Source organism: Hemitrygon akajei, chromosome 16, assembly GCF_048418815.1.
Source record: "Hemitrygon akajei chromosome 16, sHemAka1.3, whole genome shotgun sequence".
Taxonomy (NCBI): domain Eukaryota; kingdom Metazoa; phylum Chordata; class Chondrichthyes; order Myliobatiformes; family Dasyatidae; genus Hemitrygon; species Hemitrygon akajei.
The window spans coordinates 50,309,766-50,334,659 of record NC_133139.1 but is presented as its reverse complement, the minus strand read 5'-3'; the positions used below and the strand labels follow the sequence as shown (position 1 = coordinate 50,334,659).

General features: G+C 42.9%; 1 protein-coding gene across 1 annotated transcript in view; it reads left to right on the top strand.

The window, feature by feature from the left end:
* Positions 1–1,000: 1,000 nt before the first annotated feature.
* Positions 1,001–24,894, top strand: part of LOC140739653 (uncharacterized) — a 160,561-nt gene continuing 136,667 nt past the window's right edge. Inside the window, exons 1-8 of the mRNA XM_073068028.1 lie at positions 1,001–1,167; positions 8,722–8,823; positions 14,997–15,200; positions 16,001–16,095; positions 17,027–17,236; positions 17,692–17,805; positions 18,330–18,473; positions 21,804–21,896. Of these exons, the coding sequence (XP_072924129.1) occupies positions 1,077–1,167; positions 8,722–8,823; positions 14,997–15,200; positions 16,001–16,095; positions 17,027–17,236; positions 17,692–17,805; positions 18,330–18,473; positions 21,804–21,896 (1,053 nt within the window). The 5' untranslated portion in view covers positions 1,001–1,076. The remainder of the gene's footprint in view (positions 1,168–8,721; positions 8,824–14,996; positions 15,201–16,000; positions 16,096–17,026; positions 17,237–17,691; positions 17,806–18,329; positions 18,474–21,803; positions 21,897–24,894) is intronic.

Sequence of the window (24,894 nt, the reverse complement as noted above, 5' to 3'; positions counted from 1 at the left end):
TGTCAATTCTCTTGATCATTCCTTAAAAAAAACCATTTGTGAGGTATTTGAGTCTTTTGAAGCTGAGCTGACTACCTATAATCAACCAATGTCTTCCACTCAGAATCCCTTCTAGCAACTTATCTGCCACAGATATTTGGCTTACTGGTCTATAGTTTCTAGCTTTTTCTCTGTAAAGGTACAAAATTAACCACGGTTGGTTATTCTGGCACTTCACCAGCCACTAAGACTAATGTATATATCTCAGTGAGAGCTCCTGAAATTTCTTCTCTAGCGTCCCACCGTGTTCTTGGATATACGGAATGGGTGACTGTGACTAAACATGATGGCTTTGGAATTCTCAATATACTGTATCCCAAATAATAGTCACATGTAAACCCACTAATACGTGGCTCTGAGCAGATTTTCTTCCCTGAAAAACATAAGTAAAACTGGTGTTTGTATTTAAACCAACAATCTTGCAGTTTAATTTTCACTATTACAGATAAACTTTCTTTTTAACTATCAGATTTAATGCCTTGCGATGGCGGGATTTGAACTCGTGTCTCTGAACATTTAGTCTCTGTGCTAAACTAAATCCATGTTACCCAACAGTTATTAATTTAAGCAGTCTATATTTGTCCGTAATACATACTCTGTCCAAACTTTAAGTGAAAGTCTAGCGGTGAATAACGCAACTGTTAACACCGGGTCGTGCCATACTTCAAAGTGCAGTAAATCTTTGGATTTCAATTCTGCCATCATGATAAATACCCTCTTTCAATATTTAAAAATTTAGGGATCTATTTAGTTGATTTAAATTGGTTGATGATGTTACCGAGTTAATGATCGCACTGTTACATACCGCGCTTGAGTGTCGAACTGAGAGAGCGCGGTGAAAAGGGGATCAGGGTAGTATAGGATCAGCCAGGAACTGGAAGACAAAGACGTGTTTGGAGCTGATTTGCGGGGCAGTTGCCGACTGCGGCCAATGGCTTGGAGCCGTGTGGAGAGAAGGGACTGTCCTCACTGAAGAATCGTCGCTGCTGCTGCTTTGCTTGGTCCAGCACCATCCCAAACATCCCGGCCTGGTGCAAATGGAAACGCTGCTGCCGATCTTGTTGCTGTGCTCGGTGGCCGGCGTCGCTCACCCTGCCGTGTATTTCATTGAAAAGTTTGCGGACGGAGGTGAGTTTGATAAAGACGTATAACTTCGTAGGGTTGCAAAGTTGTCTAACCAGCGAGTTTGCTAACTAACTAGGACTAATTAATTACTAACTAACTGCTGTTTTCAAAAGCTAACTTCGCTGCTTCTTAACTATTAGAAATTACTCTTCATTGGAATCCACGAATGAACTCTGCCATGTGTTTGAACTCCTAGCCCAGTTTTAAGTACTGTAGATAGGATTTGCTGTTCCGCGGACGGGAAAATTACACTGTCATTACTTTTTGTGGCGTTCGCTTTTCTTTCTAAATTGGGTGGATTCCTGAATCTCATCGTACAGAGACACTATTTGCTGATTTTCTGGTTAGTTTAACCCTGCCGGGTGTTTCTGTTTCATGAACAGAAAACGCCAAGATTTTCCCCTCCCCCAAGTTGTCAGTGAAGCGAATGTTAGAGCAAGTGTGACTGGTTTGAGCTTGGCAGGTTTTGTACTACTAAAAGGCACAGTACAACACATCTGTGGACTGTTCTGGTGTGATGAATGTAGCTTTGCACATTGCATTAATTATCTACATTTGAAGGGCTTGGATTCTACCCAGCCAAAAGAAAATAATCTCACGTGTTCCATTTTCGTAAACTCATAGGTTGTCGTGTTATTTGGCAGATTAAGTGCCTTTGAATCACAATCATTTGTGGACAACATATTGTTATGGATCAAATCAAATCAGAAGTCCAAGGGACACAAAATCACAAATTAATTTAGCTGAGTAAAACCATTTGGTCAATCTCAATCCATTCATAAAAAGTCTTCCCCTCCCTCTAACAACTACATCACAGCCATGACAAGGCTTTCCAGGCAATCAGCTGTAGAGTCACTCAGAATATTCTGAGGACTAATAAGTATGACAGGAACACAGTAAAACATTCCAAGGTGTTTTACAGGAGCATATCAAACATAATATGACACCTAATCGGTGAAGCACAGCTAACAAAGTTGGTCAAAGACATAGATGAGGAGTAGCCACTGAAGCTCACAGCTTCTACCAGTAAAGGCACTGTAAGGCATGGGAGCAGAACTAAGCCAATTGGTCCATCAAGTCTGATCCACTATTCAATCATAGTTCTTTATTACTCCATCTCAAACCCATTGTCCTGTTTTCTTACTGTAAACTTTGATGCCCCTATTAATCAAGTACCTATCAATGTCTTCTTTAAATATACTGAATGATTTGGCTTCCATAGCTGTCTGTGGCAATGAATTTCACCATCCTCTGGCCATAGAAAATCTTCCTCATCTGTTCTAAAGGAACATTCTTTTATTCCAAGGCTGTGCCCACAGTGCTTACTCACTACTGGAAACATCCTCTTCAGATTGTCTCTATTCAGGCCTTTAACTATTTGGTAGGTCTCAATGAGATCCTCTTGCACCCTCACCTTCAAAACTACAGTGAGTATTGGTCCAGAGTCATCTAACATCCCTCCTATGTTAAACCTTTCTAAGATTATTCTTGTGAACCACTTCTGTTCAACGTCAGCTATCCTTCCTTAGATAGGGGACCTAAAACCACTGACAATACTCCAAACATGATCTTACCAATACCTTATAAGATCTCAGCATTACATTGTTACTTTTATATGCTCATCCTCTTGACTGCTAATATTACATTTGTTTTCTTTACAATGGACTCAACCTGCAAGTTAATCTTTAGGGAATCCCACATTAAAGATTAGCTTTATTTTTCACTTGCGTCAAAACATACAGTGAAATGTGTTATTTGTGTCAATGACCAACAGAGTCTAGGGACAGCCTGTAAGTGTTGCCATGCTTCCAGTGCCAACATTGTGTGCCCATAACTTACTGACCCTAACCCATACATCTTTGGAAAGTGGGAAGGAACCGAAGCACCCAGAGGAAACTCACACAGTCATGGGGAGAACATACAGTACAAACTCATAACAGATAGTGGCTTCAGGGTCCTTTTGCAACTCTGATTTCTGAATTATCTCCATATTTAAATAGTGTACACCACCTTTCATTCTATCTAAGTGTATGAACATATGCTTAACTATACTGCATTCCAATTGTCACTTCTTTGCCCATTCTCCTAACTTGTCCAAGTTTTTCTGCAGACTTCAATTTGGCATCATCCATAAACTTGGCCAGAAAGCTATCAATTCTGTCATCCAGATCATTAACATATTACATGAAAATTAGTGGCCCTAACATTGACGCACACAGTGCACGGCAAGGACGCACACCATCATGGACTTCAAAAGGAAATACAGCAGTACAGCCAACACTGCCACCCTGCTCCCGGATGAGATAAATGTCTTTTACACTCAATTCGAGATTGATAGGACTGAACCCATGAGGAGAGCCACTGACAGGACCTGCACCTTGGTCATCTCCGAGGCTGAGGTACATAGAACATTCCAACGTGTCAACAGCCGCAAGGCAGCAGGGCCGGACGGCATCCTAGGTTGGGTCCTCAAAGTGTATGCTAAACAGCTGGCTGGTGTGTTTATGGTAATCTCTCCCTCTCCCAGTGTGTAGTGCCGTCCTGTTTCAAATTGTCCATCATTGTCCCTGTACCTAAGAAAACCAAGGTTGCATGCCTGAACGGTTGGCGCCCTGTCGCACTCACCTCAATTATAAGCAAATGCTTTGAGAGGCTGGTTAAAGACTACATCTGCAGCATGCTATCACCCACACCGGACCCCTTACAATTCACCCGCCGACGGAACCAATCTACCAATAACACCATAGCCACAGCACTACACACCGTCCTCACTCACCTGGAGAAGAGGGATGCATACGTTAGAATGCTGTTCCTGGACTACAGTTCAGCATTCAGCACCATATTTCCCTCCAGACTTGACAGGGAGCTCGGAGAACTCAGCCTGCACCTCACCTTGTGCTGGTGGACCCTAGACTTCCTATTGGTTCACCGACAGATGAGCTTCCTCACCTCTGCCCCTCTCTCCCGCAACACAGGTGCTCCCCAGGATTGTGCTCCGCGTCCCCTCCTCTACACTCACAGCTGTGCTGCCACCAGCTGATCAAATTCGCAGGTGACACGACTTTGATCAGCCTTATTTCTAGCGATAATGAGACAGCCTACAGAGGAGAGGTTGACACCCTGTCACAGTGGTGCCAGGATAACAACCTCTCCCTCAATGTCCAAAAACAAAAGAACTGATTGTGGATTACAGAAGGAACAGAGACAGGCTCAACCTGGTCAAATCAATGGGTCTGCAGTTGGGAGGGTGAGTAGTTTCAAGTTCCTCGGTATACACATCACCGATGATCTCACCTGGACTGTACACACCGGCTTTGTGGCAAAAAAAAACCACAACAGCATCTCTTCCACCTCAGGTGACTGAAGAAGTTGGCGTAGGCTCCCAAATCCTCAAGACCTTCTATAGGGGCACCATTGAGAGCATCCTGACTGGCTGTATCACCACTTGGTACAGGAACTGCACCAACCTTGATCACTGGGCAGTGCAGGGAGTGGTGCATATCTGTGGATGTGAACTTCCCTCCATTGAGGACATTTATAGCAGCACGTGCAGAAAGAAGGCCTGGAAGATCTTCGGGGACACCAATCACCCCAATCATAAATTGTTTCAGCTGCTTCTGTCTGGCAATGCTACTGCAGCATTAAAGCCAGGATCAACAGCCTACAGGACAGCTTCTATCTACAAGCCATTAGACTTAAATTCACATGTCTGTACATTGCAACTGAGTCATAACACAAAGTTTTTACTCCTTTATGTTGTGGGATAGATGTAGGGTTTAAATAAATTCTAAATTGACCCTTCAGAACACCACTAGTCATGGGGAGCCAAGCAGAAATAGCCCCATTTATTCCCACTCTTTGCTATCTGTCAGTTCGCCATGCTAATACCATTCCTGTAATACCATGTGCTCCTATCTCATTTAGTAGCCTCGTCTTGCACCTTGTCAGGGCTTCCAAGATCAAAGTAAACAACATCCACTGGCTCTTTCATTCATTCTGCTTGATACTTCCTCAAAGAATTCCAACAGATTTGTTAGGCAAGAACTGCCCTCAAAGAAAGCCATGTTGACTTTGACCTATTTTATCATGTACTTCCAATTATCCCAAAGCCTCATCCTTAATAATACACTCTTAAATATTACAAACCACCGTCAAGCTAATCAAACTATAGTTTGCTGGGTTTATTTTTGCCTCCCTCCCTTCTTAAAGAGTGGAGTGACATTTGTGATTTTCCTCTGGAACCACTTCTGGCTCCAATTATTCTTGAAAGATCACTACTAATACCTCCATGATCTCTACACTACCTCATTCAGAACCCTGGAGTGTAGTCTATCCAGTCCAGGTGACTTGTCCACTTTCAGAACTTCCAGCTTCTTAAGCAGCTTAGTAACAGAGTACATTCACCTCTGCTCTTTTACCCTTTTGAATTTCTGGCAAGTTGCAGGCGCCTTCCACAAATAAAGACTGACACAAAATACTTACTCAGTTCACCTGGCATTTCTTTGTTCCCCATTGCTACTTTTCTAGTGTCATTTTCCAGCAGCCCAATGTTCACTCTTGCTTCACTTTTACTCTATATACCAGGAAATAGAACTTTTTGTGTCCTCTTTTATTATTGGTTACCCTACCTTCATATTTAACCTTCTTTCCCTTTAATGTTTTTTTCAGTTGCGTTCCATTAGCTTTTAAAAGTTTCCCAATCCTCTAGATCATAATTTATTGTTGACTGTTTTCACTAATCCCTCATATGCATTCACTCTTCTACACAGTTTGCCATATTCCTTTATTTCTTGGGAGTCCAAAATCAATGGAAAATACAATATAGAACATTGAATATTGGACGGTATAGTAACCATATAGGCCCTTCAGCCCATGATGTTGTACAGACCTTTTAACCTACTTTATTGACCAATTTAATGGTTTGAACTTAACCAAATAAACATGGTGCTACTGTGCACTGGTCATACTGGGCTGAGACCTCTAACGAGATTGCTAACAGGGCTGTTCAGTCACTGCCCACCACTGCGAGCACTAGTGTCATGGTTGCACAAAGTTCAAAAAACAACATTTGTTTTTTTTAATCACCATCTCTTGTGGAACTCCATGTGACTTCTCATGGAATCCTCAGGTTCCGTGAAGACCCAGTTGAGAAACCCTGATCTAAGCCTTCCCTCCCATATATCCCTCCAATTTTTCTTTCGTCTGTTTGCTTATTTAAAAGCCTCTTAAATCTCTCTAATGTATCCACTTCCACCACCACCCTGGCAGTACATTCCATGCATTTGCCACTCTGTGTGTGTAAAAAAAAAAACCCCAACAACAAACAAACAAACAACCTCTGACATCCGCTGCACTTTCCAACAATCACTTTAAAGTTTGCCATCTTGTATTAGGCTTTTCTGTCCTGGGGGAAAAGGCACAAGGTGTCCACTCTATCTATGCCTCTTGTTAACTTTACAATTTTATCAAGGCACCTCTTATCCTCCTTTGCTTCAAAGAGAAGAGCCCTTGTTTGCTCAACCTCTCCTCATAAGACATGTTCTTTAATGCAGACAGCATCATGGGAAATCTCCTCTGCACCCTCTCTAAAGCTTCCACATGCTTCCTATAATGAGGCAAGCAGAACTGAACACAATACTCCACGAGGTCCAGTTTTGGAAAGCTGCAACTTTACCTCATGCCTCTTGAACTCAAATCCCTGGCTAATGAAGGCCAGCGCACTATCTGCCTTGTTAACCTTCAATAGATTAAAGATATATCTAAACGAGAGATAGAAGTTTAGGAAGGAATTTCAGGTGTTAGAGCAAAAGTTGCAGAAAGCCTATCAATAGGTGATGGACAATTATTTCTAAGCAAGAAGTAAAAACCAATTGAGTGCAGAGAGCCTCCAAGGATAATGGGATTAGAAAAAATTAATGCAGATGGAGGAGAGGAAAGATACTAATTTTGACGCATGTCTTATGCAGATCTGGGTATCTGGATGGGCTCTATTATCAGGCTTGGCTGAGAGAAAATGAATCCTAGTCATAAGTAAACTCTGATGGAGCTTCGGTAAATATTGTGTAAGGATAGGATAAGACTTGGTATCTGCACCATATAGCCATATCTATAGCCATATAGCATAATGACATTCACAGAACCTAAACTTGTATATGGAATATGATCTGATTCCAACTGCTGTCTTCATATAGTCAAATTAAGATTTAAACTTTCAGCAAAAGGGAAGAGAATATTTATAAACTTTGTATACTGGGTAAAACAAAAAATAAATCTTGCTAGTAGGAAATGTAATGCCCTGGTTCAGGTGGTTCATTTTTTTTCTCTCTCTGGTATGGTGTACTGTTCTGTGAAAGCTGATTGTTTGGGTTATTGTTGAAGATAAGAGATAGGAGAATTGTATCCCATCCAATTAGGATGGCCGGATTTAGGGGAGGTTTCTCTGGTGAGGTTGGGCTTTGGGTTTTTGTTGGTGGAGAAGAGAGAAGATGCCAGAGAGAAGAGGTCATAGGAGTCGACCTAGAGTGGGGCTGTGATTCAATGAAGCCTGGGGAGATCAAAGGAGGATCGGCGAAGGGGGACCGTGAGCTCTAACTTGTACACGTTAGGCTGTTTCGTTCAACCGGGCCCTTTTTATTTTTTCCATAACTAACCCTTTAGTCAAATTAGGAATTATAAAGCTAAATCTTTTAATTGTATGTGGTGTGCTGTCTATTATTTTGTGGTATGACTTGTAACAGGGTAATGAGGCACACAGCATCCACACAAACAGGGGGATCTGAAGGGCTTGCACTTCAATCTCCCATATTTGGTGGGGCTGCAGATTGTCTTCCCTAGACTTACTCTCTGCCGACGGCACCAGAGTGTCACAGAAACTTTCCCCTGAAATTACTGTCTGTCATTTTCAGTCCCTACTGATGTAAAATGTCCCATGATTCTCCTGGGAAGAACAATGTCCTAAATAATAAACATCCTCAACTTTTCAATTAAAAGTTGATTCAATTCAGTTATGACTTTCTGATCATTATCTCACTGCTGTTTGTTGGACCATGTTGAGTGCAAAATGCTACAATATTTCCTGGATTACAATTGTGACTGAAGGGGATAACTGCACTCATTTAAGGACTCTGTTATCTTGTTATTTCATGCTCATCATTTATTGCTATTTATTTATTTGCTTTTGCACAGTTTGTTTACAGTTTAGAGTTCCTGATGTTTACAGTTTATAGATCCTGTTTAAAGTTACTGTTCTATAGATTTGCTGAGTATGCCCACAGAAGAATCTCAGGGCTGTATGTGGTGACATGTACAGTATGTACTCTGACTATAAATTTTACCTTGAACTTTGAATTTTGACAGTTCTTTATAAAATGTGAGCTTTTTAGGACGCCCTAGTGGTGCCAAATCAGCTTAAGTCTTGCTTTCTAACATAAGCCACATTGGTTAGCATATTTGAATAAAAAAGACTGAACTGAATTTATCAGATCGATGGAAATTGTCAGTGTAGGAGAACAAGTAATAAACATTATTGATCGTTTTTAACCTTATGTCTAATTTCAGATGCCTGGGAGAGCCGATGGATTGAATCCAAACATAAATTAGACTATGGTAAATTCAAATTGACAGCTGGAAAATTTTTTGGGGATCCAGAAGAAAACAAAGGTGAGTTATTATAAACATGTTAGATGGGAGAGATATAGGCCAACTGACTCTCAAGCCTCTCTATATTAACAAAAATCTTAGTCGATCTGTTCATGATCTAAGCTCAACTTTCTGGCCTATAAGATGGCGCTGGCGAGACATGGCAACATTTTGCAGGCAGCAAACAAAACTACTAACTATTGTAATAATTATACTTTTTCTGGATTAATATAATTGCAATTTTGAACTGTCTGTACAACCTGCAGTATCCTGAAGGATTCAGTAAACTGGACTGTCATGAATGCTGGTATGGCCACGGCAGCCATTGCTGTAGCAGACCTGATTGAATCTTTGGGTTGGATTGAAGTGGTGGTCCCACACCCAAGAGTGGTAAAAGAACCAATTTAAGTGTCGATCCAGATTATAAAGATCCAGGCATTGAGTTCGAGATCAAAGGATGAACTGGTATTCAGCTCACTACTCTGAGAGGCATTATTTTCTTCAGTACTCTTCCTGGCTTCGAGGCTCCTGGGCTGGCTGCAGTGCGGAATTGGCTTCGTGGCTATGGACTCATTCTCAAAGACTCTGTGCTTCATGCTCTGTGTGTTATTTAGAAACCTACAGCACAATACAGGCCCTTCGGCCCACAAAGCTGTGCTGAACATGACCTTACCTTAGAAATTACCTAGGGTTACCCATGGCCCTCTGTTTTCCTTTCTACCTCCACCACCGTCGCCGGCAGCCCATTCCACGCATTCACCACTCTCTGTGTAAAAAAAACAAAACAACAACAAAAAAAAACCAACTTACCCCTGACATCTCCTCTACCTACTTCCAAGCACTTTAAAATTGTGCCCTCTCATGCTAGCCATTTCAGCCCTGGGGGAAAGCCTCTGACTATCCACACGATCAATGCCCCTCATCATCTTATACACCTCTATCAGGTCACCTCTCATCCTCTGTCGCTCCAAGGAGAAAAGGCCGAGTTCACTCAACCTATTCTCATAAGGCATTCTCCCCAATCCAGGCAACATCTTTGTAAATCTCCTCTTCACCCTTTCTATGGTTTCCACAACCTTCCTATATGAGACGACCAGAAATGAGCACAGTACTCTAAATGTGGTCTGACCAGGGACCTATGTAGCTGCAACATTACCTCTCGGCTCTTAAACTCAATCCCACGATTGATGAAGGCCAATACACCGTATGCCTTCTTAACCACAGAGTCAACCTGCGCAGCAGCTTTGATTGTCCTATGGACTCTGACCCCAAGATCCCTCTGATCCTTCATACTGCCAAGAGTCTTACTATTAATACTATATTCTGTCATCATATTTGACCTACCAAAATGAACCACTTCACATTTAACTGGGTTGAACTCCATCTGCCACTTCTCAACCTAGTTTTGCATCCTATCAATGTCCCACTGTAACCTCTGACAGCCCTCCACACTATCCACAACACCTCCAACCTTTGTGTCATCAGCAAATTTACTAACCCATCCCTCCACTTCCTCATCCAGGTCATTTATAAAAATCACAAAGAATAGGGGTCCCAGAACAGATCCCTGAGGCACACCACTGGTCACCGACCTCCATGCAGAATATGACCCATCTACAACCACTCTTGCCTTCTGCGGGCAAGTCAGTTCTGGATCTACAAAGGAATGTCCCCTTGGATCCCATGCCTCCTGACTTTCTCAATAAGCCTTGCATGGGGTACCTTGTCAAATGCCTTGCTGAAATCCATATACACTACATCTACTGCTCTACCTTCATCAATGTGTTTAATCCCATCCTCAAAAATTTCAATCAGGCTCGAAAGGCATGACCTGCCTTTGACAAAGCCATGCTAACTATTCCTAATCATATTATGTCTCTCCAAATGTTCATAAATCCTGCCTCTCAGGATCATCTCCATCAATTTAACAACCACTGAAGTAAGACTCACTGGTCTATTATTTCCTGGTCTATCTCTACTCCCTTTCTTGAATAAGGGAACAACATCCACAAGCCTCCAATCCTCCAGAAGCTCTCCCATCCCCATTGATGATGCAAAGATCATTGCCAGAGGCTCAGCAATCTCCTCCCTTGCCTTCCACAGTAGCCTGGGGTATATCTCGTCCAGTCCTGGTGACTTATCCAACTTGATGCTTTTCAAAAGTTCCAGCACATCCTCTTTCTTAATATCTACATGCTCAAGCTTTTCAGTCCACTGTAAGTCATCCCTACAATCACCAAGGTCCTTTTCCATAGTGAATACTGAAGCAAAGTATTCATTCAGCACCTCTACAATCTCCTCTGGTTCCATACACACTTTTCCACTGTCACACTTGATTGGTGCTATTCTCTTATGTCTTATCCTCTTGCTCTTCACATACTTGTAGAATGCCTTGGGGTTTTCCTTAATCCTGCCCACCAAGGCCTTCTCATGGCCCCTTCTGGCTCTCCCAATTTCTTTCTTAAGCTCCTTCCTGCTAGTCTTATAATCTTCTAGATCTCTATCATTTCCTAGTTTTTTGAACCTTTTGTAAGCTCTTCTTTTCTTCTTGACTGGATTTACAACAGCCTTTGTACACCATGGTTCCTGTATCCTACCATCCTTTCCCTGTTTCACTGGAATGTACCTATGCAGAACTCCATGCAAATATCCCCTGAACATTTGCCACATTTCTTCCGTACATTTCTCTGAGAACATCTGTTTCCAATTTATGCTTCCAAGTTCCTGCCTGATAGCCTCATATTTCCCCTTACTCCAATTAAACGCTTTCCTAACTTGTCTGTTCCTATCCCTCTCCAATGCTATGGTAAAGGAGATAGAATTATCATCACTATCTCCAAAATGCTCCCCACTGAGAGATCTGACACCTGACTAGGTTCATTTCCCAATACCAGATCAAGTACAGTCTCTCCTCTTGTAGGCTTATCTACATACTGTGTCAAGAAACCTTCCTGAACACACCTAACAAACGCCACTCCATCTAAAGCCCTCGCTCTAGGGAGATGCCAATTGATATTTGGGAAATTAAAATCTCCCACCATGACAACCCTGTTATTATTACACTTCTCCAGAATCTGTCTCCCTATCTGCTCCTCGATGTCCCTGTTACTTTTGGGTGGTCTGTTCTTAAAAAAACATCCAGTAGAGTTATTGACCCATCCCTTTCCTAACTTCCACCCACAGAGACTCCGTTGACAATCCCTCAAGTCTTCCTCCTTTTCTGTAGTTGTGACACTATTTCTGATCAATGGTGCAACGCATCCACCTCTTTTGCCTCCCTCCTTGTCCTTTCTAAAATATCTAAAGTCTGGCACTCGAAGTAACCATTCCTGCCCCTGAGCCATCCAAGTCTCTAATGGCCACAACATCATAGCTCCAAGTACTGATCCACGCTGTAAGCTCATTTGCTTTGTTCATAATACTCCTTGCATTAAAATAGACACATCTCAACCCATCAGTCTGAGCGCGACCCTTCTCTATCACCTGTTTATCCTCCCTCTCGCACTGTCTCCAAGCTTTCTCTATTTGTAAGCCATCTGCCTCTTCCTCCATCTCTTCAGTTTGTTTCCCACCCCCCAGCAATCCTAGTTTAAACACCCCAATAGCCTTAGAAAACCTCCCCACCAGGATACTGGTCCCCCTGGGATTCAAGTGCAACCTGTTCATTTTGTACAGGTCTCTCCTGCCCCAAAAGAGGTTCCAACGATCTAGAATAATTTGTTTACTTTTTCTTATTTGCGCAATTTGTTTTTATTTTTGAACTTTGGGTGTTTGACTGTGTTGCATGGAGGATTTTAGTTGGTTTTATTATGCTTCTGTGGCGACCCACTTTCTGCGCAGGCGAACCGGCTCACAAATAGCCAGCGCGCGGGGAGAGACTTTGGTAATGCACCTCTGACGTCATTTCCGCCCAGGGAGAATGGGCGCTAGGGATTAAATGCCAGCGCCGCGAAGTTTGAATAAACTAGTCTCGAAACGACTTACCGACTGCGTGTTGTTATTTCAGCACTGTGTGTAGCACATCACTACCGAGGAGCGCGGTACCTCCTAACTATGGTAGACCGGTTCACGAGGTGGCCAGAGGTGGTCCCGCTCACCGACACATCTGCCGATTCCTGCACCCGAGTACTGATTGCAACCTGGGTAGCACGCTTCGGGGTACTGGCCCACATTACCTCCAACAGAGGCGCCCAGTTTACTCCAGCCTGTGGTCGGCTGTGGCCAGCCTTTTGGGGACACAGCTACACCACACAACTGCCTACCACCCACAGTCGAACGGACTAGTGGAACGCTTCCACCGTCACTTGAAGTCGGTTCTCATGGCCCGCTTGAGAGGACCTAACTGGGTGGACGAGCTTCCCTGGGTCCTGCTTGGAATTCGCACAGCGCCCAAAGAGGATCTGCATGCCTCGTCAGCTGAGTTGGTGTATGGCGCACCCCTGGTCGTTCCCGGGGAGTTCATACCAGCCCCAAGGGGTCAAGAGGAAGAACCCGCAGCAGTCCTGGACAGGCTACGTGAAAGGTTCGGCAACCTGGCTCCCATACCGACTTCACAGCACGGACGGACCCCGACCCATGTACCCAAAGACCTGCAGAACTGTAAGTTTGTGTTTGTACGAAGGGGCGGACACCGGGCACCGCTACAGCGGCCGTACGAGGGGCCGTTCAAGGTGATCAACAACAACGGGTCCACGTACGTTCTGGACATTGGGGGGAGAGAGGAGGATTTCACGGTGGACCGACTCAAATCAGCCCATGTGGACGGTGCAGCCGGTCGAGGTTCAGGCACCACAGCGCAGAGGTAGACCTCCCAAACAGAGGCTGATCCAGACTGTGGACATTGGGGGGTGTATCGCCGGTTCTGGGGGGGGGGGGGGGGGAGTTATGTGGCGACCCACTTTCTGCACAGGCGAACCGGCTCACAAATAGCCAGCGCGCGGGGAGAGACTTTGATAATGCACCTCTGACGTAATTTCCGCCCGGAGAGGGTGGACGCTAGGGATTAAATGCCAGCGCCGCGAAGTTTGAATAAACTAGTCTCGAAACGACTTACCGACTGCGTGCCGTTATTTCAGCGCTGTGTATAGCACATTGCTACACTTCTTTGTTTTTGGCTGCCTGCAGGAAGATGAATCTCAAGGTTATATATGGATATCTACTTTGATAATAAATGTACTTTGAAAATTGAACTTTGCTGTCCATAACTCTTCTCTCCCCAAAGAGTAAAATTTTGTTTCTGTTGGCTGTCACAGTCCTCTAAGGTAAATCATTCCCTGATTCTTGCCACCCCATGAGAGAAGATATTTTTCATCTTTATCTTAGCTAATGACCCCTATTCTAGGACTATCTCCCCTATTTCTTGATGTCCTCATAAGTAAAGTCATCATCTCAGCACCTATCTTTTCAAGCCCAATCAGAATCTTGTTTGTGTTTCACCTCATTCTTTTAAATTGCACTAAGTATAGATTCTATCTTTCCCCATTAGTCAGCAACATCAAACCAGAAATCAACCTGATTAACCTTTTATGAACTGCCTCAAATGTATTTGTACCTTCCCTAATTAACTAGAGCAAAACTACAGGAAGTGGTCTGACAAATACCTAATCTATCTGAAGAAAATCTTGCCTGTTTTGAAATTCCTTTTGCTTTGTAATGGAGGCCAATCCATTTGCCTTTCCAGTTACTTGTTTGAACATATAAATATGTATCAATACACTGTGATCCCTCACCATCACAGCATCTTTGGTCCATTTAAACAGCATTCTATTTTTCATTCTTCCTATCATGTGGATAATTTCCAGTTACACTTTATCCTTCAAATTTTACCCCAATCACATAGCCTATGTATATTACATAGTCACAGAGAAGTACAGCAACTTCTATACTCTGCATCCTTGTAACTTGCTTTTCTGTCTGTGTATCATGAAAATTTGACTCCAATTACATCAGGAGGATCTAAATTTGCTGCCTCTCCTTATATCACCCTTTCTAGCATTGTATAGGTGTTTGTGTATGTTTGCCTGTGTAATAATCACCTTTAGCATTCACCCAAATGGATAATTGCTTCTATTGATAAAGGCCCATATTTATCAGCCATCTGTGTTATTTTTCGTAGGAGTACCAAGTATGCTTCTGCCATTTTAGAACTGGCTGTGAACAGTAACTTCAATGTTCATATTTTCAATTCATCATAGGTATTCAGACTAGTCAGGATGCTAAATTTTATGCCCGGTCTGCAAGATTTGAACCATTTAGCAATGAGGGGAAAACCCTTATTGTTCAGTTCACTGTGAAACATGAGCAGAAGATTGACTGTGGTGGAGGTTACATCAAGCTCTTTCCAGCAGATGTGGATCAGGAAGACATTCATGGAGAAACTAAGTATTATATCATGTTCGGTGAGTTTACTGAACCTGTTGGCAAAGTCAACACTGTATGAAGATGAAAATGGGAAATGCTGGACAGGCAGGGGGAGGAACAGAAAAAGAGGAAAAAAAAATCAGACTGATGATCATTGTGTTTTCTTTCTATATATACTGACGGGCCTGAATATTTTCAGCATTTGCTCTTTAAGTTCAGATTCCCAGCATCTGTAATGATTTGGTTTTATAAAGAATATAAGGAATTTGTTTTATAACAAATTTCTTGACACATGCTGGTGACAATAAAGCTGATTCTGAATTAAATTGACTATATAAATTGATTGTATCAATATCAAATGGGTTTGAATTGAAAGGAATCTATAAATTATGACTGAGTTTGGTGACTAGGAATTGACTAATAAATGCATGTGAACAGTTAAACTCTCCTATTGTGCCTGTGTCATCTGCTTAATGTGAAGCAAAGCTGATTACTATTTCATAGATCATTTGACAATCAAAAATTCAGTGGATTTACCATGATTTCTTAAACTTTATCAAGGACACATCACAAGCAGTTTTAATACCTGAACATTGTGCTCAACAATATGCACTCTGTGCCTCACCATACAGTGCCCTGAATACACTGCTTTCTTTGTGCCAGGTCTTTATGCTACCACAACACTCTAAAGCATTTTGAATCTAATAAACTATTTTAGTACATGCTATTTAAAGACAATGAGGTCTCATGAACAACAAATTTTCTAATATGCAAATGAAGCATATTTTAAGCAGTGGCCACAGCAAACCTGAATTTGTCTGTTTATTTGGTGTCCTAGGTCCTGATATCTGTGGATATATAACAAAGAAAGTGCATGTAATTTTCAACTATAAAAGCAAAAACCACCTCATCAAGAAAGAAATTAAATGTAAGGTGAGTATTAATAATAAAAACTATATAATAAAAAAATTACCCTAGCAAAGTATTTCACAGCGCTTTAAGAGAAACTGACTCTAAAGGAATTCGGAGGTAGCCACAAGATTAACCAAGGAAGTGGATTTTACGGAAAACCTTGAAGATGGAATTCTTTTAATATATTGTCAGGCTCCAAAGCATTGTCTGCAAATTAGAGTGGTGAAATGTACAAGAGGGAAGAGATCAAAGTTTACAGGTTTATACAAACCAATACAGCATGGAAACAAGCCCTTTGGTGTATTTAGTCCATCTGCCAGCCATGTACACTAATCTTACATTAATTCCATTTTTTTATTCTCACCAACTCCCAGTAGGTTCTACCAATCACCAGCATAAGGGACAATTTACAGAGGCCAGTTAACCTAACAACCTGCTAGGTTGACTGGGACACGTGAGGAAGTGGGAGCACCAATAGGGAGACCATGCTTTCCATTAGGTGCTAATAAACTTTAGTCTGCAGTTTTAAATGGAGTCTGGGAATGGGTTTGTTTGCCTGGGATCTGGTTAAGGAACAATATGTGACCTGGAAACCTAAAGGTGAGAAATAGTAAGATCATGTTTCATCAAGCCAGAATGACCTCTAGTTTTATTTCCATTCTGTATTGAAATGGCAGAGACAACTTGAAGGACAGATGAAACAGGAGTGCTATGCCACAAACTGATCATCAAAAAAATTAATTTTTCTTTTATTTTCTGATAGTTTTCATTTTTACTTGTAGTTTCTATGCTTTTTACCCCGGGTTCTTAACAAGAAAGATCTAGCTTCAACTTGACGCTTCCCTGTATAAAAGAAGGCAGCACTAACTGCTTGATACAGCACTGGGTTTTGGAGTGATTTGCTTGAGACAGCACATGACCAGTATTGCACAGAACCTATTTTTCTCGGCAGGATGATGAGCTAACCCACCTCTATACATTAATCCTCAAACCTGATCAGACGTATGAAGTTAAAATTGACAATGAAAAAGTGGAGTCAGGCACTATGGAGGATGACTGGGATTTCCTGCCACCAAAGAAGATCAAGGATCCAGAAGCAAAGAAACCAGAGGACTGGGATGACAGAGAGACAATTGATGATGAAAATGATAAAAAACCAGAGGTGAGATTCCAGTAATTGTCATTGTGTTGCCTTGCTCCATCTGCAATTGCTGGGAAAAGGCCCTGGTTTTGTCCTGCAGTGACAAACATGTGCATCATTGTTGTGTAGATGGTACAGAATTGTTTTCATTTTTTTTAGGTTTGCCACAGAGAGTTTTTCCATTGGGCATGAAGATCGAACTAACGAAGATCTTTGTGCCCTTTACTGGCAGAATTTAAAAACAATATAGCTGGAAATTGTGAAACTGCTCTACTCTGATCTTAACAAACTTCTTAACTTTCCCTCAATATTGTTAGCAATGGATTTGTGGGAAAGTTACAGGGAGAGGGTGGGATGAAAAAAAACCACTGATCTAAGAATAAGGTGATATCTGGTGTTGCAAGATATTAAAAACAAAAGCCATTACGGGGGTCTTACCTGATTTGATTAAAGCATCTCTCTGCTAACAAATGCAGGATTGGGATAAACCAGAGAATATTCCTGATCCTGAGGCTCAGAAACCAGAAGACTGGGATGAAGAAATGGATGGTGAGTGGGAGCCTCCAATGATTCCCAACCCAGAATACAAGGTATGGCAGTGAAACTTGTAGTTACAGCTGTTTGTATTATATAAAATTTACAACATAGAAACAGGCCCATAATTTCCCTTTAACAGAAGGAAGATGTTCACCTTAGTAAGATATGGATGAAGTATATTACATGTGAAAAGTTATTATTGAAATATTTAATACTACATTTTCACATTAATAGTGGTTTGTTGATTGCAAAAATAGAAGTTATTCACCTGTTTTCAGCTCAAGGTATTCCATCCTTCCCTACTTTTCCCAGAGTGGAATATGACCTTGTTTCAGTTTTTAATAGTGGAGATGCAGTTAGAATGCTTCACTATTTTGATTAATTATAAATGATTGTTTCTCACAGATGTGTGGAGTGGAACATCACCAAACTGAAACTGTACAAACTGATTACTCTCAAAGGCCCACCTACTGTTCAGTCATCTTAACGTGTAACTTGGATATTTGTACATTGTATTAAAGAATAACAGACTGGTTGCTTCTTGTGGTAATAAATTCATTGATCATTGTTGGCCTAGGGTGAATGGAAACCAAAACAGTTAAAAAACCCGAACTACAAAGGTGACTGGGTCCATCCAGAGATTGACAACCCGGAATATACACCTGATGCCAGCCTCTACAAATTCCAGAATATTGGTGTAATTGGCCTGGATTTGTGGCAGGTCAGTAATTGCTGGTATTCCTAACCACTTAGGGAAATAATTTAGTAATTGACACTCTTGTTCATTTAATCCATTTGGAACTCTGAGTGCTGATAACCTAATCTCAATAATTGGCTTGGCGAAGTCGCTGATATCACAAGGGAGATGGATTAATTTACTTCCAGAGTAAATTGTAGATTTATATGATACTGCAAATTCAGGATTATGTCTACTTCGAGGGGATAATGTCAGGTCCAGTACTCCTGGTGGGCTTTGCCTAATGGCAGTCTGATGCAAACAGATTGATAGTTTAATCACTGGCTTGTGCTCCAAAATGTGCATTGCAATGAGGACTTTAAAACATGGAAGCAAGTTAGGCCTCATTGCTTCTCAACCATTCTGTCATTGAACAAGACCATGACTAACACCTTCACTAAATAGTGCATTGTATGGCATTAGGCCTTTGCCATTTTTTTTCAGTCTAAGTCATCTGAGCTGAGTGCACTTCAACACCACCTCCCAACCCTCTCGTATCCTAATATATTATGCTTTTTCCTATCATATCATAATCCTCTCACCACTCCTACATTCTCCTCCTCTCATCCCCGCTAACCCTCAATTCCTTCTACTAAGTTTGGCTGATGCAGTCCACCCACCACTGGCCTTATAGAAAGCGTCTGGGATCAAGGCTCAAATTCAACACACAGAGTAACATCTAAGAGTCCACAGATAATTCTGACCCAATGTGTCTCTGACACCACAACACAGAAACAGGCCATTCAGCCTGTCTAGTATGTGCTGAGCCATTAATCTGCCTAGTGCTATTGGCCTGCACCTGGACCATAGCCTTCCATACATCTCTCACCCATGTACCTATCCAAATTTCTCTTAAATGTTTGAAACTGACCCCACATCTACCACTTGCATTGGCAGCTCCTACCACACTCTCACCACCTTCTAAGTAAAGTTCCCCCTCATGTTCCCCTTTAACATTTTGCCTTTCCCCTTAACCCATGACCTCTGATTCTAGTCTCATCCACCCTCAGTGGAAAAAGTCTGCTTGCATTTACCCTTCATCATTTTGTATACCTCATGATAGCCTTCCTCGTTGTCCCTTACACTCCCAGTCTCAGAGTCATCTGCAAACTTGCTGGTCCAGTTCACCACATTATCATCCAGATCGTTGATATAGATGATAGACAACAAAGGACCCAGCACTGATCTCTGCAGCACACCCTTCGTCGCGGGCCTCCGGTCGAGAGGCAAACATCTACAACCACTCTCTGGCTTCTTCCAGGAAGCCAATGTCCAATCCAATATACTACCTTATCTTGAATGTCAAGTGATTGAAACTTTTTGACCAACCTCCCACACAGGACCTTGTCAAACCCCTTGCTAAAGTCCATATAGACAACATTCACTGCCTTGCCTTCATCCTCTTTCCTGGTAACTTCCTCAGAAAACCCTGTCTATCCAAATACTATATATCTGGTCCCTTAGAATACCTTCCAATAACTTTCCCACTACTGATAACAGGATCATCAGCCTATAATTTCCTCACTTATTCTTACAGCCTTTCTTAAATAACGGAACAACATTAGCTATATTCTGATCCTCCAGCACTTAACCCGTGACTAAGCATATTTTAAATATCTCTGCTAGGGCTTCTGCAATTTCTACACTTGCCTCCTGTAGGATCTGAGGGAACACCTTATCAAGTCCTGGGGATTTATCCACCCTAATTTGCCTCAAGACAGCAAACATCTCCTCCTCTGTAATCTGTACAAAGTTCACTGACCAAGGCCTCCCATTTATCAAGTACACTTTCTCCAGACATTATGATCACTGGTTTGAAAGTGTTTCCCTACACAATCCTCTGTCACTCACCCTGTCTCATTCCCTGATAGGTGACCCAGTACCACACTTGCTCTAGTTGGTACTTCTATCTACTAATCAAGGAAACTTTCCTGAACACATCTGACAAACTCAATCCCATCCAGCCCTCAGAACTTTAGCCCCACCATGCTCAACCTTTTGATTCTGAGTTTACATGTTGGTTTGACAACATTCTTTACCATGACCGTTTCACTATCTGTTCTGGCACTCTGGTTCCAATCTCCCTGCAACTATAATTTAAACCCACCCCACACCTGTGCAGCACTAGTAAACCATCCAGTGAAGATATTGAACCTCTCCGGTTCAGTTACAAACCTCTCATTCTTGTCCACAGAACCTCCTTTCTGTTTGCCTTAACAGCGAATCCTCTATCACTACAGTTCAACTCTTTTCCCGCCTACCTTTCTGAGCCGCAGAGCCAGACTCAGTGCCAGAGACCCGACTGCTGTGGGTTTCCTCTGTTGGGTCATTCCCCATCCCTCCCCAAACAACAGTATCCTATAAGCAGTGTACCTGTTGTTGAAGAGAATGGCTACAGAGGTACTCTGAACTGTGTGCCTATCCCCTTTTCCCCTCCTGACAGTCACACAGTTACCTGTGTCATACACTTTGGGTGTTACTACCATTATATGTTCTGTCTATCAATCCTTCAGCCTCCTGAATGATCCAAAGTTCATCCAGTTCCAACTCCCAACTCCTTAATACTTTCTGTTCGAAGTTGCCACGAGATGCACTTCTTGAAGGTGTAGTCATCCGGGATACTGGAGGTCTTCCTGCCTTCTCACATTCTGCAAGAGGGGCACTCCAGTACCTAGCCTGCCATCCTCACTGCTCTAAATTTGCAAGAAGAGAGAAAGAATAAATAACAAGAAAATATCTACCTGCAGCCTACGCCTTTCCTAAGCGTCTATGCCAAAGTCTCAACTCCCCACTCCAACACTGGCCCATTCACACAATGGCCACTCCCACAATACCCCTAACTTCTTTTTATAGGTTCTCGCCAAGTACCTAATTACATTCAATGCAGTGTTTCCTCGGGATCACCACCTGGCCCAGCTCGCTTCTTCCTCTGTGCAGTCCAATGACTGTGTCATCCTTGTCTTGGTGTTGACATTTTTTGTACTTCTAAGTCAGGCAGTTATGGATGTAATGAAGACTGATTTTTAAATATTAAGGCTCTGCTCTGAGTAGCATCATTCAGATATTACCACTTTCAGACGATAATTTTGACAAACAGACTGGAATACTAAGAGTAGTGTCTTCTGTCCATTCCCAGTACTATGTTGTAACTGTTGTGATATATTATGATTGTACTGAATTTTGGCATGTCTGGCTTATGAAGTGGGTGAGTACAACCTTTAAACAGTGTGACACTGAAAGTACTGACATTGATTTGCATGAAGTGGATGCTCACAACCCTGGCTAATCGCTTTTCTCCTTTCTTTTGTTTTAAAGGTGAAATCAGGAACTATTTTTGATAATTTTCTTATTACTGATGATGAAAAATATGCAGAAGAGTTTGGAAATGAGATCTGGCAAAAGACAAAGGTGAGGTATCCATTATTTCAATTTGCACACAAATCTTTCCCATTCGAGTTACTTAACTAAATTAATTTTAATATGTTGGTTCTGCAGCACATTTTGTCACGAAGGCTGTCCTATTTGTTTGTCCATCAACTTCAATGACACTTAATAAATGCACTGATTTTTCTAGTCCTACCTAGGGGTATACATTTAGAATTCTCTGTTAGGGGTGGGGTCAATTGAGTTTCAAGAGGTGTGACCAGAAGTGTCCCACTTGGTGAAAAGACCACCCCTGCAACACCAGCCCAAATCCTCACAGGAGGTACATCTGTACATAAAGTCCTCTTAAAATGGGGCAATATTGTTTAGATTTCAGTTTGGTATTTCCCTAATAGCAAACTAATCTTAATCAGAACTTAAAATGAATCAAATCCTAGATGTTACCCGTTAGGGTGCATTCTCCAGATACCTTATGAGGTAACCGTAGCCTTCAGCCAGGAGCAGATGTCATCAGGTGGTTCCCAACCTTCACAGAGTGTTTTGACCCTTAACCACGACACTGTCCAGTTGGTGGGCTGGCGGTGGTGGCCAAATCACTGCCCATCTGCTCCTGGCTTCCAGCTTCCCTCCTCTTGCCTACTCCAAATCCAACAAGAGGCTCATTCTGCCTGTTTTCCCCCCCCACCCCCACCCCATCCTACGAGCTGCTTGTTTTTTGCTCCTTTCATCCAGGCCCAGAGCTGACAACAACTGCCATGCTGATTTGGCTGGGAAACCTCTGCAGCCGATCTCCACAGGGAACAACCATGCCTGCCATCCTTTGTCTTTGCACTCCTGCACTAAGGGCTGGTACTTCAAGGCCCTTCTCTTGTGGGCCTCTTCCCATCCCTCCTCCCGTGGCACTGTCAGCTCAAACAGAATTATTTTCCAGTCTTCTGTTGACCACAATACAATGTCCGGGCGGAGGGTTGTGTGCACCACCTCCGGGAACTGCAACCTCCTTCCCACATCGACCCTCATCTCCCAGGGCCTAGCCGTTAGCAGCAGATTTGCCTTTGGTTGTGATAGGCCTGGCTTCCTCTTTGATGAAGGTGATGGCCAGCCGTCCTCTTCTTGCATCTCTCTCGCTCTAGTGTGTCAGCAAGAGCCAGCAGCACCTTATCATGGCTCCACGTATACCGTCCTTGAACTAGAGCTGTTTTACACCCGGGCAGTACATGAGCCAGTGTCCCCTTTTGACCACAGAGCTTACAGTTCAGGTCCTCTCTCATCCCCCATGTATACAGATGTAATGGCGAAAGAAGAGTGTCATACATGGATTGCAAGAGGAAGGAAATACAGAAGGGCTCCAGTCTCCATAACTCTACCCATGAGATCTCACACTTGGGCAGATCCCATTTTGTCCAGGCACCCTGGGACATGTTCCACTGCCTTTGACATCCGCTTCTCTTCCTCACAGATCTGTACTTCTGCCTGTACCATGTCTCGCTTGTTCCTTACGCCTGTATTTCCCCACTGCTGGAAGTGAACTGAGCCGAGGCCTTGCCACCCGACGCAGGGGTTGCCGATGATATCTCGCAGCTTCAGAGAACACACCGCCTGCTCTTCTGCTGCGTTGGCTGCCCACTTGCGCCCAGATCTGGTTGTAATGCCTGCTTGCTTTACCAGCTCGTCATTGGAATCTCTCAAGCTTCATAAGGCTCTGCATTTAGCCACCTTGAATTCCTCCACAACAGAGGACAGGGAAGCTGCAGCTGCCTGGATCGAATATAGAGGCCCACTGAAGAGAAGCTTGGGGGAACTCCTAACCATCTCTGCAGGTGCTTGTTGCTTTTCCTCTCGATGCCCTCTACGGCAGTCATGGGGAACTCATAAAGTGTGAAGAGCCAGAGAAGCCTGGGCAGAAGGCCGTATTGGTACAGCCAGGTCTTGAATTTTACTGGGAAGTCCGGATTTGTCGATCTTCTTTCTTCAGCCATTCGTCTGTCTGCTTCACAGCATTGATGACATTGGCCCCATCTGTCAGTGACGCATTAAACCACTTCCCCAAGCACTTTATCGATTTTTATCTTCGATGGAAGGGATGGCCGCACCGTGAACTTGGAGGCTAAACTTTCTAGTTACTTTGCCCTTTCTGATCACCATACGCCTGGAAAGACTTGAAAGACATCCTCAGCCAAGTGGCTACATTGTCCAGAGTTTCCAATACTCATCCTGCTTGGACATGTGACACAGTTGTTATAGTGATGTCATCCATGAGCCCTCGTAGAGCCGGCTGGGCACTGCCCAACTCCAGTGTCGGGCCACGGGTTACGTCTTATGCTGCTGATATTAGGAGGTTCACTCCCATAATAAATAGGGTGGGGGAGATGGTGCACCCTGTTGGAATCCCCGTCTGGAGGTCCTGCCAACTAGTTGCGAAATGGACTGATGTAAATCTGAGTTTGAATCCTCCTAGGCAGCTGGTGATCATGTCTCGAATAGCCACTGGGATGTAGTAGTGGTCAAGTTGTTCTAGGATGAGGTCATGTGGAATAGACCCGTAGGCATTTGCGAGATCTAACCAGACAACTGTTAGGTCACCTTTTTTCTGCTTGGCCTCACGGATCAAATGGCTAATCATTGAGGTGTGCTCCAGGCACCCTGAAAAACCTGGAATGCCGCCTTTCTGAATGATTGTGTTGATATAGCGGTTCTGCGTTATGTAAGAAATCAACCTTCTTGCAAGCACAGAAAAAAAAATCTTACATTCCACATCCAGGAGGGAAATTGTCCTAAACTGGGCAATTGTGGAGGAATCCTCTTCCTTTGGAATAAAGCATCCCTCTGCCAATTTCCAATTTGATGGTATAGTACCTTTGGCCCAGATCTTTCTCATGACCTTCCACAGCCTCTGAAGAAGTTTTGGGCATTTCTTATACACCTTATAAGGTATGACGCTTGGGCCTGGGGCAACTGATGCTTTAGCTTTCCGGATGATGTCCTGGATTTCCTGCCATGTAGGCTCCTTCACATTCAGCTC